This window comes from Canis lupus, chromosome 24, assembly GCF_003254725.2.
Source record: "Canis lupus dingo isolate Sandy chromosome 24, ASM325472v2, whole genome shotgun sequence".
NCBI classification, from domain to species: Eukaryota; Metazoa; Chordata; class Mammalia; order Carnivora; family Canidae; genus Canis; species Canis lupus.
In genome coordinates, this window is record NC_064266.1 from 32,488,340 (window position 1) to 32,504,579 (window position 16,240).

At 38.8% G+C, this 16,240-nt stretch overlaps 1 protein-coding gene across 3 annotated transcripts in view; it reads left to right on the plus strand.

The window, feature by feature from the left end:
• Positions 1–16,240, plus strand: part of STK4 (serine/threonine kinase 4) — an 88,682-nt gene that overhangs the window by 39,469 nt on the left and 32,973 nt on the right. For all 3 annotated transcript variants that reach the window (XM_025470187.3, XM_049100227.1, XM_049100228.1), the window contains one exon: positions 9,349–9,506. In XM_025470187.3, the coding sequence (XP_025325972.1) occupies positions 9,349–9,506 (158 nt within the window). The remainder of the gene's footprint in view (positions 1–9,348; positions 9,507–16,240) is intronic.

Genomic DNA, 16,240 nt, shown 5'->3' on the forward strand with positions numbered 1-16,240 from the left:
GGCCTCCAGGGAATCATATAACTGATGATTCCAGCGGTTCTTAGTGGTTTCAAAGAGCCTTCAGAGGAATATTTATGAGCAGACATAGAAACTTGGATAATAACTTGTGTAATAAAATGAGTTACTACGTGGAAAGCACTTAAGTGCCCAGTAACAAAAACAAAAACAAAAATCACACAAAAACAAAGTTTAATAAAGGTTAGATTAAAAATCAAAACGAACAATCCTCTGATAAGGCATATTATTCCAAGCCAGAAGAAAACATTTGAGGGATTACTCGAAAAAAAAACTTATTTTTTTTCTCACAAATATTTGTATATGAAACAGAAAAAAATGCAGACTCTACTTCTCTAATTTTAAACAAAATTAATTACTATTAAGGTAGAAAAGAGTTATTATTGTGGAAATTAAGGACAGAGTAGTGACCATTATGCTTTACGTATTGTCAGTCTTATAAAAATGAATATGAACATGAAAGGACATAAAGTTCAATGTCAACCGGGTGGTCACTCCAAAGGCAAAGGTGGCTTCAGTCTTTGGTCAAGCTCTGTCCCAGTTAGGACTACCCTGGCATTGTGTCATACCTTGTATGAATCCAAAAATCAAAGTAGATTGTAGAGGACAGGGGTCTTTCTTCTTTTTTAAAAATTGAATTATTGATCTATAACTCACATATCATGTAGTTGATTCTTTTAAAATATACAGTTCAGTGGATTTTAGTATACTTACTGAGTTGTGCACCCATCACCACAATGTAGTTTTTAAAGATGTATTTTTTTAATTGAGATGCGATTCACAAAAGAGAGCTATAATTTACATATCATAAAAAATCACCATTTTAATGATCCAGTCCTGTGAGGTTTAGTGTATTAACAAAGTTGTGCAACCATAGCCACTGTTGAATTTCAGACATTTTCTTCATGCCCCCGCCAAAACCCACAATCCTGTTAGCAGTCTCTTCTTATGACCCCCTCTGCCCCTCTTCCCAGGCAGCCATTCATCTGCTTTCTATCTCTATGGGTTTGCCTATTCTGGACATTTTATGTAAATGAACTCCTACAAAATGTGGCCTTTGTGTTTGGCATCTTCCACTTAATGTTTTCAAGGTTGATCCATGTTGTGGCATCTGTCAGCACTTTATTCCTTTTTATGGCTGAATAATCCCATTGTATGGATGATACTCTATATTGTTGATGCTCTGATTTTAGAGAATTCTGGTCATCAGCAGAAGAAACTCCATACTCATTAGCAGTGACTTGACATCCCACCCGTTCACCCCACGGGCCTAGGTGGCTGGCTACTAATCTACTTCCTGTCTCTACAGATTTGCCTGTCCTGAATTCGTGTAGAGTCATGGAATAGTGGTCTTTTGTGAGTGGCTCTTTTCACTTAGCATAATACTTTTTGGGTTCATCCTGTGTTGTAGCCCATGTGAGTACTTCAGTCCTTTTCATTGTGGAATAATATTCTCTTGTATGGTTATACCATATTTTATTTACCCATTCTCCAGCTGATAGACATTGGGTTATTGGGTCCTTCTGTTTTTAGCATTTTCCAAAGAAAAATGAATATGGGAATTAACTCCTGGTCTGTGAGCTTAGACAGATTGTCCATTGAGCTTACCATGTGCTGCTTACAAAGAAAAATGAGTCAGTCATAGTATAGGAATTCATGCACTTCCTGTGTCAGATAAAAGAATCAGAGCAAAGGACAGCTGTTTGGAAAATTAGACTATTCTGCTCTGTCCAGTCCCCCCATAGCTTCAGGTTTTTGGCATTATCAGTCAGCTGAGCGTCTTTATTTCCTGGGATACATCTGAAAAAATACCCTGGCTCACATTGAAACAGAAAGCCCACCAGCCATCTGAAGCCCTGGGGACAGCATTGCCTTTAATCAGCTTGGACTGATTCTGTTATGCTTCTCAGTACTGACGGGCTATTGTCCAACACACTTGATCATCTAGCTCAGGAGGGCTAAAGAAAAGTTCAAAGATAAGGTTACTGGGAAAATTCCATTCCCCTACTCATTCTACACTCAATGGCAGTTCTGACATGTCAAGAGTTTTCTTTTTTCTTTTTTTTTTTAAAGAGTTTTCATTTTGATGTCAGAAAATTTGCAATATAAGATTTGCAGCTCACCAAACCTAAAATCTGATGATCAGGGTTCAGTCCTGTCCTTGTTAATAATGAACTACATAATTTTAGGCAAATTTCTCATCTGTAAGGTGGGAATAATAACACATACCTCTAAAGATTTGAGGATTAAGTGAAATGGTACATCGTCTAGTACTTGGTGCCTAATAAGTGCAGGTCTTCCTCCCTCCTACTTCATTTACATGTTATTCATGAAGTTTGGTTAGGAACATCATGCAAAAGTACCGAGTAAACAGCCTGAAACTTAGAAGGTATTCTATAAACCTTAGTTAAATTTGAACCTGAGTTCTCAAAGAATAGAACTTTTTGTAGATAGAGAGTGGTGTGTGTGTGTGTGTGTGTGGGAGGAGACACAACAGACACCATCTGGTTAGTTTTTACTTTGTAACAAACCACTTCTAATTTAGTGGCCTGGCTGTGCAGCTGTGGTGGTATAGTGGTGAATATAGCTTATTTCCCAAGCTTGATGCCAGCTGCTGTGATGGTGGCCATGGCTGGTTGACTCATGAAGACCTCTGTTGACTGGAGCTCACATGGTATTTGCCATTCAGCGGGCTCAGGTTTATTTACATGGTAGTAGGATGCACAAGCAGGTAGTAGGATGCACAAGCAGGAAGGAGGGGCAGAGGGACAAGCAGACTCCCTGCTGAGCAGGGAGCCAGACGCAGGACTCCATCCCTGGATCATGGAATCATGACCTGAGTCAAAGGCAGACGCCTAATCGACTGGCCACGATTGGGCCATGTTCCAAAAAGGAACATGGGAAAAAGCGGCAGGTGCCCCTTATTTAGAATAATTATCATCTATAAAATCAGAGTGAGAACAGGTGCTGTAATTTAATTACTGTGCCAAAATGTTGGTCACAGTAGGGGTGCTGACTGCTCCATATAAACTTAATCCAAGAAGCCCTCTAACACATAAAGAGTTTTGTGATACAGGCAGCTAATTTCTGGAATCACTCAGGAATCTCAAATACACCTTTTTTTTTTTAATGTATGCTGATTCTTGCCAGTTGAGTTTTGGCTTCCCCTACCAGCTCATTCATTCATATCTTCAGCTTTAGTTATATAAAACATTTTTATAACCAGCATTTCTAGATAATATCTTTATTATTTATTATTCCCTGCTCCTTCCCTCCCTCCAAAATAACCCCACTAACAACAACAAAACTCAAAGAGTCAGAGACAGTCTTGTCACAAGTATTTTATTAAGTCCCATTTTTTGCTTTGGTCTGGTCTTTGATTTATGCCCATACACATCTCAATTATGGCATATTTGATTTATTTATTTACTAAATATTTTATTTATTTATTTATTTATTTATTTATTTATTTATTTATTTATTAAATTTTTATTTGTTTATGATAGTCACACAGAGAGAGAGAGAGGCAGAGACACAGGCAGAGGGAGAAGCAGGCTCCATGCACCGGGAGCCCGACGTGGGATTTGATCCCGGGTCTCCAGGATCGCACCCTGGGCCAAAGGCAGGCGCCAAACCGCTGCGCCACCCAGGGATCCCCTAAAGATTTTTTTAAAAGATTTTATTTATTATTCATGAGAGACACACAGAGAGAGGCAGAGACATAGGCAGAGGGAGAAGCAGGCTCCATGCAGGACTCCATCCTGGGTCTCAAGGATCACGCCCTGGGCCGAAGGCAGGCGCTAAACCGCTGAGCCACCCCGGGATCCCCTACTAAAGATTTTATTTACTTATTCAAAAGAGAACATGGGTGGGATCCCTGGGTGGCACAGCGGTTTGGCCCCTGCCTTTGGCCCAGGGCGCGATCCTGGAGACCCGGGATCGAATCCCATGTCGGGCTCCCGGTGCATGGAGCCTGCTTCTCCCTCTGCCTGTGTCTCTGCCTCTCTCTCTCTCTGTGACTATCATAAATAAATAAAAAAAAAATTAAAAAAAATAAAAAATAAAAAAAAAATAAAAAAAAAACAAAAACAAAAGAGAACATGGGTGAGCGAGGGGAGGAGCAGAGAGACAAGCAGGCTCTGTGCTGAGCATGGAAGTCCAATGTGGGGCTCAATGTAGGCTTGAACCCAGGATCCTGAGATTGTGACCTGAGCTGAAACTAAAAGTCAGACACTCAACTGACTGAGCCACGCAGGCACCCCTGAGCCATATTTTAGATCAGAGGTTATCAAGTGTCATGATCCCTCTGGAGATAAGAACTGTTTTTCAGTGGTTATTGGTAACTGAGCACAAATATGTTTTCATAAGCTACTGCCAACTCATAGAATTGTGAAATTTTCAGAGCTGCAAAGGAACATGAGAAGTATTGATCCAGTGGCCTCTTTTTGTAGATTGGAATCTATGGCTTTCCCAGGATTTTATAGTCAGACCTAAATCTAGATCTTTGAACTCCAGGATAGGGATTTTTTTAGTGCTGTCTCCAAAATCAACTTTAGCCTTACTGTAATCTCATACATGTGGCCATTTAATCACTTGACTATAATTATGTTTTTTATACATGTGTGAATTTTACCTCCAGTTCTGTCTGAATGTGGGATTGGACCAAAGTTATCTTATTACAAAATTCTCTAGGTTTTGGAGCTTTGGTCTTTAATAAACGTCAGGTATAATCAAGTCCCTGGTATTAATATAAATAGATGAAAGCAAAGATGTTTTAGATAGTTTCTTACTTGTAACCCTTCACTTTTGAAAGAGACAAATAATAGTTGGTAATTTACCTTCAAAAGTATTAGAAAGTTTCAGCTGACCTGGGAAGGGCTGTCGTCATCAAATAAGAGAAAAAAACTCAAATTTAAAGAAAACTTGTGTTTCATTTTCTCTTCTAAACAGTGATAGAAATTCCTATTTTATTTTATTTTTTAAAGATTTATTTATTCATGAGAGACAGAGAGAGAGAGAGAGGCAGAGACACAGTCAGAGGGAGAAGCAGGCTCCTCACAGGGAGCCTGATGTGGGACTCGATCCTGAGATTCCAGGATCACACCCTGAGCTGAAGGCAGGCGCTAAACCGTTGAGCCACCCAGGGATCCACCAGTGATAGAAATTAGACAAATGATTATACTCTAGCCTAACAAACCTAAACATATGGTTTAGAATTAGACCATAGAAAGGCTATTATCTTTAATGTTTCATCCCTGGTGTAGAGACTTGAATTTCTAAGATACACCTGTATTGCAACTGAAAGGAGCAAATGAAGCATCAGAGCAATATAGAGTACAATTACACAATTTTTATCATTGGATGTGATGCTTTAAAAAAATGATATCTTTGTGGTTTTTGTAACAATCCCACAGGAGAACATATTTTAAATTATCTGTTATTTCTGTCCAGAGTTGCCATTTTTATTGAACTCAATTAAGTCATTTCTCTGTGCATATATAAAGATGAATGGGTAAACAAACATAAAATGATAGAAATAATGAGAAGTTGGTGTGGAATGTGTGTAGCTTACTCTCAAACATTGTGTCTTTTCTAAGAAAGAAGATAATCTGTGTATATTTCTTAAAAAAGAAGATACCCTTTTGTTACGATAATAACAGTTTTCAAGTGGTACAGTCTCTTTTGACAGTACCTCCCTCTCCCAAACCCCTTCACTGTTTGATTATTACTCCTAGCTTAATGAGTAATCTTTTTATTCCGTGAGATCTTTTTGGTGCTGAAAGTGCCCCACAATTTACCAGTGGGAGCCCCTCAAGGTGGCTTCTATTTCCTGGTGATATGTTCCCATTAGTTTTTGAGTACTTGCTTGCTTTTTATGGCACAAATGTTCCAGGCCCACTCTTAGACCTGGAGTTAGCTATTTCCCTTAAGAAGCTTTAGTTCCTCTGAGTGGGGAATGGGATTTGCAAACCAAGATCTGAGCACCAGGTGTGCTCATTGATAATGAGGTGTTACTGCTTTAAGACTTTAATGAAAGAAGGTTGGAATTTTTTTTCTAAGTATGAGCTCACATTCATACCTCCAGTTCAAATACAACACACCAGGATTCTTTGTACCTTCCCTATTTCATACTTTGATGTTTAGCTCTTGCCACGTCCCCTTTTAGAACTTGTACTATTTTGCACTCCTAGTTCAGCAATGTATGAGTATGCTTGTGTACCCACAGCCTTACCAACAGCTTTTGAATTCTTGTCCTTTTGAAATATAAGAAATCACATCTCTAAATGGTTTTGATTTGAGTTTCTCTTACTGTGTGTGAACCTACGCATTTTTTTTCATGTTTAAGGACTAATTGAATAACTTTCTGTGTATATGGTTGAACAACACAGATTTGAACTCTGTGGGCCCATTTATGTGCAGGTTTTTTCAATAAATATAGTATAGTACTGTAAGTGTATTTTCTTTTCCTTATGATTTTTTTTTTGAGAGATTTACTCATTTATTTGAGAGAGTGAGCAAGTGAGAGAGAGACAGCACGAGCAAGGGGAGAGGGAGAAGCAGACTCCCCACTGAGCAGGAAGCCAGATGCGGGGCTCTATCCCAGGACTCCGGGATCATGATCTGAACCAAAGGCAGGCACTTAACCAACTGGGCCACCCAGGGGCCCCTCCTTATGATTTTCTTAATAACTTTTTCTTTTCTCTAGCTTCCATTATTATAAGAATGCAGCATATAATATTTATACAAAATGTATGTTCATTGACTGTTTATGTTCTCAGTAAGGCTTCAGATCAACAGCAGGCTATTAATAGTTAAGTTTTGGAGGAGTCCAAACTTATACATGATTTTTCAGCTGCATGGGAGTCAGTGCCCTAACCCCTGCTTTGTTCAAGGGTCAACCATACTATCCTTTCAAGGCTTTAGCCCATTTTTCTACCTTTTTTGGGTCTTCTTTTGGTAGATTTTAGGAAATGTGTGTGTGTGTGGGGAGGGGGGAACTTACCTGCCTCATACCAAGAACAACTCATACATTTTTTTAAAGAGCTTTCTTTAAAAAAATTTATGGTACACGTTGCAAATATTTTCTTCCAGTTCTCCATTTGTCTTTTGTCTTGGCTTATATGTGTACTTACTAATTTTAAAAAATGTATGGGGTTTTCTTCACACAAAAGGTTTTTATTTATCCATGTTTCATTGCATCTGGTTTTTTTTTTCATAGTCAGAAACCACACCCAGGCCTCAAGTGTATCCACACCAGTTTTCTTGTAGTATTTATAGTTCCCGTCCTTGTAGTAAAAGCTCTCACCCATGTGGAGTTTTCCTGGTTTAAAATGTGAGGTGTAGATCCAATTCAGTCCTTTTCCAAATAACTAGCTATTTGGAAAGCCTTTGGGCTCACTATTTTGCTTCAAGACTTTCTGCTCTGTTCAGCTGGTTGGTCGACATGTCTAGCCACGAGATTCCATATGAAAGAACACTGTATACTGTATGTGGTAACAGTCGGTAGTACCACCACCCTCGTGTGATTCCAGGAGGCTCGCTAAATGCTCTTTCTGTGTAGGACCATGTGTAGGCTTGCTGAGGGTTTTTCTGGTCCAGGGGGAGGGGACTGATCAAGAGGACTTGTCAACAAATCCCAAACAGCTCTACTTAATACAGGTTTTATTTTGTTGTAGTTCCTTCAGAACTAGATGATAAAATAATACCATAAATTTAACTTAAAAATTAAATCAAACAATCATGAAAAGCATTTAACATCACACCTAGAATAAACAGAACAACACACACTTAGCACATAATTATTGGCTGGTCTTAGCAAACACTGTGTTTAATCACTAATAAGTCAGGAGGCAACAGTGAAATAGGCTTTTGGCAGCATCTGCAAGTGGGCAAATCTGGGATTGGCTGCTTTGAACTTGGCAGTGGTCAAAGTGATATGACAAACGTCTGAGAGGCAGTCAGGGTGCTGGCTTGAAGCTGGACCAGGCAGACATCAGCAGATAAGAGTACGTGGAACAAGAATGTCTGGAGAGAAACATGTGCTGGTCTCTATATTCTAGTTCCCTTTCCATCCACTTGTTAGGGCTTTGAACCTTCTGGTCTTTTTTCCTGGTTATTGGGAAAAAGGGCGATATAAACCCACATGTTCATGGAAAGCAATGGGAAAAACTTCCATACTTCCCAGTATTAAAATACTAATCAGAAGCAGAAACCACTTGGACATGTGAAGTAGGTATGTTCAGCTAGCTAGGCTGTAAGTCATGCCAGGTAAAAGTATTCTTTTTGCCACCACTAACCAGTAACTTCTGTAGTTTGCTCCCTTTGGCAGCTGCTACTAGTAACTGCTGAATCTTTCCTCAGGTATGTTTAGGGTCCAGCCTAAGTACCCCCTACCCATCTTCCCTAACCACCCCAGCTTACAAGATCTCCCCATGAGATCTTGAGATCTACTATGAGAGACAAGTCCTGTTAACATTTTGGTATTTTTCTTTCATTTTTTTTCCTCCTGTGTATATGATTTTACAGAGTTGAGATCATGTTCTGTATATAATATTGTATCCTATCTTCAATTTTTAGCATTATTGTAAGCCATTTGTAAATAGGGTTTTTTTTTTACAAAAAAAAAGATTTTATGTATTTATTCATGAGAGACACACAGAGAGAGGCAGAGACATAGGCAGAGGGAGAAGCAGGCTCCATGCAGGGAGCCCGATGTGGAACTTGATCCCCAGACCTGGATCACACCCTGATCCAAAAGCAGACACTTAACCACTGAGCCACCCAATTGCCCCTGTGAATAGGGTTTTAAAAATTACATAATATTTCCTGGAGTGGATGGAATATGATTTACTTATATTTGCTTTTTTGTGCATATCTTTCTAGTCCAGTTGGATCAAGAGAATCTCAAAGGGAAGTCACTCTACTGTCTTATCCCCCTTCCCTATTCCATTAGCTATAGAAAATGTTATCTATGTAGGTGATAAGTAGCTGTGCTTGCTTTTCTGTTTTCAGTCTAAATATCATGGGAACTTTTTGCTATAGGAGACCCCAAAAGTACTACTTGCAGCTTACTCAGAATTGTTATATCACCCCAGAAAAACGGTGCCTGGGGAAATATTTGCATGTATTTAAGGGGACCCATAAATCCTTTGAAATTCTGTGAGAAGCAGGTGGTGTGAGCATTTTTTCATTTTCCTGTGGTTTTCACTAAATTCTCCTGGAAGTCCTTATCTAGTAAAAAGCCACTGACACAGAGCCTGAAGCCCATCTGTATTCATTAAACTCTGAAATCGAAGATACTATTTTTTGCCTTTTATTGTTCTTGGTTTTCAGGAAGGGATGAGACCATGCAGCCTGCAAAACCATCTTTCCTTGAATATTTTGAACAAAAAGAAAAAGAAAACCAGATCCACAGCTTTGGCCAGAGTGTCCCTGGCCCCCTGAGGAACTCCTCGGATTGGAAAGTACCGCAGGATGGAGACTATGAGTTCGTAAGTAGTGCTCGAAGTGAACTGTTGTGTCTGCTGGGGACGGTTTTTTGCCATATTGCACATCCACTTTTGTCACTTCACCAAAAGTGCCAGAGCGTTTTCTTGTACGGTGCAAGCCTCTGGCCTTCCCGGCAGCAGCCCCCCGGGCTGAGGGCCTCATGGGTTTGAGACTGCATTTTGACCGACGTTTGAGCAGTTCTGGGACTCCTGATTAGTGGCATCTTCTTAGCTTTAAAAATCCTTTGTTAACTTGCCATTTTTCTTTTTGTTGAGTTTGGTATTGTTAACAGTAAAAGAAATGCCGAGTGAGGATGCACTGTTTTGCGTAGTTTATTTGGGATTGTGACTTTAAGAGTGAGACTGGAGAGCAGCTCATGCTGATGTGTAGCATCTTTGCTGTTTTGCTAACCATTATCCTAATTTTAGGCCCTCGGAGAGGATCACTCTGAATTTTGCCTAAGGATGAATATTAAATTGTTCCAAAGTGTCTAATGAAAAACTGGGTGTGTTTTTCCTTCTCTGCAATGGAACATTCTCCCTTAACCACAGACACTTGGTAATGTTCACAGAGATTTAATGAGTAGAAGCAATAAAAAAATTGGGGGGAAAAGTAAGCTAAGGAGTCTGCATTCCTTTTCTGAATATTTTTAGGAAAGAATGTTCTCTTTAGGGATTTTTTCACTTTTATACTTTCAAATTCTGTCATGGTTCTGTTGTTGTTTATAAAAGACCTGAGATTGGGCATCATAATTGGATTCTGGGAGGCCTTTCTATCTTGGCTTTCCATTCTCCTGTTCACTGGCCTCAAGGTGATGACATCCTTCTTACATAACATAATGTCTACTATTGTACAGTAGCAGGAATGTTGGAGTTGATAGTATTGGTGATAGAGATCCTTTGAGGACCACTATAACTCACTTGAGGCTGTTTGACAGATAAGTCCCTGAAGCCATGTTACAGCCCAGCAGCCTTTGCTTTATCAGGTGTGCATTCATTTGTTACTATCAGCTATTTTTTCACTCCATTATTAGTTTACTCATGAGATTTGAATTATTTTTGCTATTCTGTGATGCCCACAGAGTTGTCTTGAGCGTATTTGTCAGGACTGCTTTTCTCAGTTTTGTGAGTCTCTAGGCAAAGATGAAACAGCTTCTGGATAGCAGATGAAACAGCTTCTGGATAGCAGATATCATCATGATAGAAAGCTGTAGAGTCCTCAGATCTGGATTCCTAGCTGCAGTTTCCTCTTTCTTTCTTTCTTTCTTTCTTTCTTTCTTTCTTTCTTTCTTTCTTTCTTTCTAGATTTTATTTATTTGTTTGTTTATTTATTCATTTTAAATTTTTTTTTATTTTCTTGATTTTATTTATTTATTTATTTATTTATTTATTTATTTATTTATTTATTTATGAGAGACACACAGAAAGAGAGAGGCAAGAGACACAAGCAGGCTCCATGTAGGGAGCCCAACATGGGACTCGATCTTGGTCTCCAGGATCACACCCTGGGCTGAAGGTGGTATTAAACCGCTGAGCCACCCGGGCTGCCTCCCGCCCTTTTTTTTTTTTTTTTTTTTTTAATGTTATAGAAGCAAATGATCTTGAATGTCCTGTCATTCTAATCATTGTTTTCAGTTCGGTAATTCCGGTGTTAGAAGATTTCACTTCTTTCTGCCATAGTTTCCCTAGACTAGCATCACTGGCAGAGAACGTGTTTCAGCGGGCAAGCTGCTTTTGCAGAGGGGCTTTAGTAGGTCTTTAAGAGAGCATGCTTTTCATTCTGGACAGAGGGAGTGGCCATGAGTACCATGAGTAGGTGAGCCCATTGCCCAGCCTGGATGGTGCCTGGCCCAGGAGGAGGTCCTGAGACCATCCTCTACACCAGAGCTTAGAAGCTAACAGCATGCAGCATGTAGACCTTCTTGTGTGCCCTATACAGTGTTTACAAATCTTTCTATAGCTGCCTGTGTTTAAAAATTGAAAGCTTTTATATAAAATGTTGGCTCTCCGCCTTCTTTTGAAAACTTGGAAGACCCAGCCATAATAAACCTACATGGTTGGAGGACAATTGTCTGGAGCTGAGCAACAGCTGCTCTCTTGAGGTCCAGTTCTTCTCAGTGTTTAGCTTACTTCATTCATTTGTATTAACTGACCTGTCTGGCATTTAGGGTCATTCAACACTGGGATTCTTGCTGTAAATCCTTTGGATGTGTCTATGTTCACATTGGGCCTGAACCAATCCCATCCTGCCATATAAAATTTTATTCTATTTTTACTGTCAAAATATCAACAGAATTAACTTATAATTTCTCTTTTAAGAGAATTGCAAACTAAGCAATGTAAGAAAGTGTAGGTGGGGTATAGATGAGCTGCTATTCCAAAAAATACCAAAGATCAAATGAAAACGATTTTTTAAAAGATTTTATTCATTTTTTTGAGACAAGGAGAGAGAGCAGAAGCATGAGGAGTGGGAGAAGCAGGCTCTCTGCTGAGCAGAGAGAGCCCACTGTGGGGCTCAATCCCAGGACCCTGGGATCATGATCTGAGTCCAAGCCAGACGCTTAACTGACCGAGCCACCCAGGGGCCCCAGGTGATTTTAATGTGTTCACACGTACTTTGATTACGTGTTTACATTTGTGCTGCTGTCTTCCTTGTCACTCTCCTCCAGCCATGACAGGCTTCATTCTCTCCTGACACATGCCCACCACATCCTGCTTTGGAGCCTTTGTAGGTGCTGCTTCTCTTCATTCAGATCTTTTTTTTTTTTTTTTAAGATTTTATTTATTTATTCGTGAGAGACAGAGAGAGAGAGAGAGAAGCAGAGACACAGGCAGAGGGAGAAGCAGGCCCCATGCAGGGAACCTGACGTGGAACTCGATCCCGGATCTCCAGGATCACGCCCCGGGCTGAAGGCAGTGCTAAACCACTGGGCCACCCGGGCTGCCCTCTTCATTCAGATCTTAGCTGAATGTCCCCTCTTCTGTAAGGTCCTCTCTCACACTATCTCTTTACTGTGGCTTTTTTCCCTTTAACTAGCCATTATTACCTGAATAGATAGGTTACCTGACCTAATGTCTATTTTCCTCACCACCATAAGCTCCAGGGCAGCGCGGCCTCATTGTCGTGTTCACCCCTCCTGGCATTCCACCCCCTTAGACTAAAAGATTGCAGTATGTTTCTGGGGGATTCATGAGCCAAGCTGGATTTAAGTTTACAGCCTTTTGTGGCTTTATGAATGCCAAATTCAGGGTCTGAATTCTCCTAGAATTGATATTCATTGCATGCAGTCTGTTTTTAGACTATCAAATACCAACTTTAGCAAATATTGCATTTTCACACATCTTTTATTTATACTTTTATCACAATATATATTAAACGTTAAAGGAAACCTTTGTTAAAGCTTTTCCAACGTGGCAAATAAAGTAATTCAATTTTAGAAATGCAAAAGTACTCAATTTCAGATGAAAAATATGATGGTTTTTGTCAGTATTAAATGCTATCATTCCTGACGAAATGGCTTCCTATTTGCCATTTTGGGTAAAAAGTTCATTTCAAAGTGGCAATTGCCTTCATAGGAAGAAAGGAGAATATCTTTTTCATAATTAAAACCTCTTAAATGTATTAAATTTCATAACTAAATTCTGTTAAATGCCTATTAGGAAATCAGAGAGTCTCTAAGAGATTGCTAAGGGAGACATGTTAGCTAGTCTGACACAAAGCCTTCTACAAGCTCAGTGAAATTATTCTGAGTATTTTTTTCACTCAACAGTTTGGCTCTTTCTTTGCCAAATGTCACTTACAAAAGGACATTTTTCTTTTTTTATGTGTTTCTTTGGTACCTCCAATAGGAGTACGGAAGACACAAAAGGAGAATAAAAAGGAAGCTAAAAAAATCATGCAGTGCTAATAAAATACTAATACATCCTTATCTCTGAATTTCTATAGTACCTAATAGGAAAGAAAGAAGAAACATATCAAAATATGCTATATCCTAAAAATCATTTAGATCAGAATTTCACAAGGTAGAATCACATGTAACGGAGGTTAGAACACAGATTACTCAGTGCTGACCCCAGAGACTCTGATGCAGTGAGTCTGGGGTGGGGCCTGACAGTCTGCATTTCCAACAAGTTTCCAGGTGATGCTGACACTGCTGGTCTGGGGATGACACTTTAAGAAACTGAGGCTGTTCTTTCAAATGCTTGATTTGGGGTAAAGGTAAGAGCTATTCAGCAAGAATTATAGCATTAAAAATCCTTTTCATTTGTGGCTAAAGCCTTAGTCTTCTCTCAAAAATGGACATTTCAGTTAGATTAAAAAAACAAGAGTTCCCACAATTAACAAGGTTGATAAAACAGAATATAGGAACACTTTTCAAGTATTCATGACACTTTGAAAACATATGTGAAATATTTGCAAAATTTGACTATGTTTTAAAGTGCTCAGAAATCTCATACAGAAATCACACAGGCCATGTTCACTGACTAAAACACAAGAAAAGTAGAAATTAACAATAAAGTAGATAAAACCATTTTGTTCCACTTGGAAATTTAAAGAGTATATCTCCAAGTATTTGTTTTTAAGATAAAGTAGAAGTTGTAAACTATTTAGAAATGAATTACAAGTACTGTACAGAATTTAGATCTCTGTAAATTAAACCAATGGGATGCAGCAAAGAAGGTACTGAGAGGGAGATTTATAGCCTTAAATGTATTTTCTTTTTAGAATACAAGAAAGATTGTAAATAAGACAAAATAGGATAAAGATAAACACAGAATTCAGTGAATTAAAAAACAACAAAATTAATTAGTATAATTAAACGTTGGTTCTGGGAAAGGACCTGACATTTGTCAGAGTAATCAAATTGAAAAGGAAGAAGGTCCCAAAAAACTGAGAACAAAGGGAAGGGAGTGTTTCTTAAAGACAAAAGAATATTAGAGTGGTAAGAGAATATTTATGATTTGACATCCCTACACTTGAAAACCTAGATCCATAGATGTTGAAACATTATGCCACTGTTACTTCCTATATGGAAATGTAAAGTATCCAAGGTGTTTTTGAACAAGAACAGTGAGGTTGGTCTTTTACCACCAGATGTGAAAATGTACAAAACCAGAGCAATGAAAGCATGGTGATAATTGGCACAAGAATAGAACACAGATTAGTGTATAGAGAACAGAGTCGAGAAACATACTTGTGTATAATAGGAATTTGTAATAGCAGTAAAATGCAAACTAATACAAACCATGATACCATTTATGTAAATTTTCTAATAACCACAAAACATGCTACATATTTCTGTATATATGCACACACATGCAAATGCAGAAATAAAATACAGTATATGAAATTATTTGGTGAGTCATTACCTTTGAGGAAAACTTCAGTTTTAACTGTTTTTACAGCAAGACTAATGTATTAGTTGCTTAAACTTTAAAAAAAATACAATGTCTTAAAAAATTCTATGAAAAAAATAAAATAAAAATTCTATGTAGATTTTCCTGGTTTTAGTCTAAATAGAGTTAGCCAGAACTTCTGCAGAACTAAATGATCTAGTACTTTCCAATCTTAATAACTGCAAGTATTATTGATTATTAGCTCCTGGTATATTAGCTTTTGGAGTAAGTTACCTATTTATTCAAATGAAGTTCTTTCCAGATTTCTTTTTTTTTTAATTTCCAGATTTCTTATGACTCATTCTGTAAACAGAATTGATAGTAGCTGGCCTCCACATCAACTCAATCTCTATTCATTGAAATCTTCTGTATATATTTTGTGTAAATAGGCAAGATTGCAGGATCTTGACAGCCAGGACTTGATTTAACTCATCTTTGTGTTCCTAACACCTAACAATTGCCTCGCTTAAAGTTACCACACCAATTTTGATTAAATGCTGACACAGTCTCTGAATTAATTCAACAAATAGTTGAGGCTGAGAAAGTTGATAGTGTAGCAAAAAAGGTAATCAAATAACTTTGATACATTTGTGCTAACAATAGCTTACATTCATTGAGCACTTACTATGTGCCAGGCATTGGACTAAGTCTTTTATATGTATTAGCTCAATCCTTATAACCATCCACGAGACAGATAATGTTGCTGCCATTTTATGGATAAGCAAACTGAGGCCCAAAGGTAGTAAATAATGGAGTATAGTTGTATAGACAGTAAGTAGCACAGCAGGGATTTGAACCAAAGCAGTTTGGTTCCAGAGCCCATCCTCTTAACCATCTTCTCTAGGCTAATCTGGTCAATTGTTTGCAAAGTACATATAAAAATTGCTGTACAAGCCCAGAAGAGGGAGCCAGAATCCCAGCAGGACCTCCAGGGAACATCCAGAAGATTCCTTTGAAGGGTATTTTGAAAGGCAATAGGAATTCTCTAGAGCTAGAGGAGGGAAAGGGACTTCTAGGCAGAGACAGGGCAGCGTGTGTGTGTGTGTGTGTGTGTGTGTGTGTGTGTGTGTGTGCGCGCGCGCGCGCGCGCGCGCTCGTGCATGTAGGCCTTGAAGAATGTGGGATGCCAGGAAGCACTGAGAGATTGTATTCGGGGCCCAGAGAGTGTGTGTATGAGCAGAGAGGCGATAGACTGAAGGCCAGCTCTTCGATAAAATCGTGCCCAGTGTGCCCTTCTTTTTGGGAAGTATTTAGTACCCTTTTAGATTTTTCCTTAGTGTACTGGAGAAATTAAAAATAGACTCCTAATGCAGCCCAAAGGCTAAGCTAATACCTCTCTG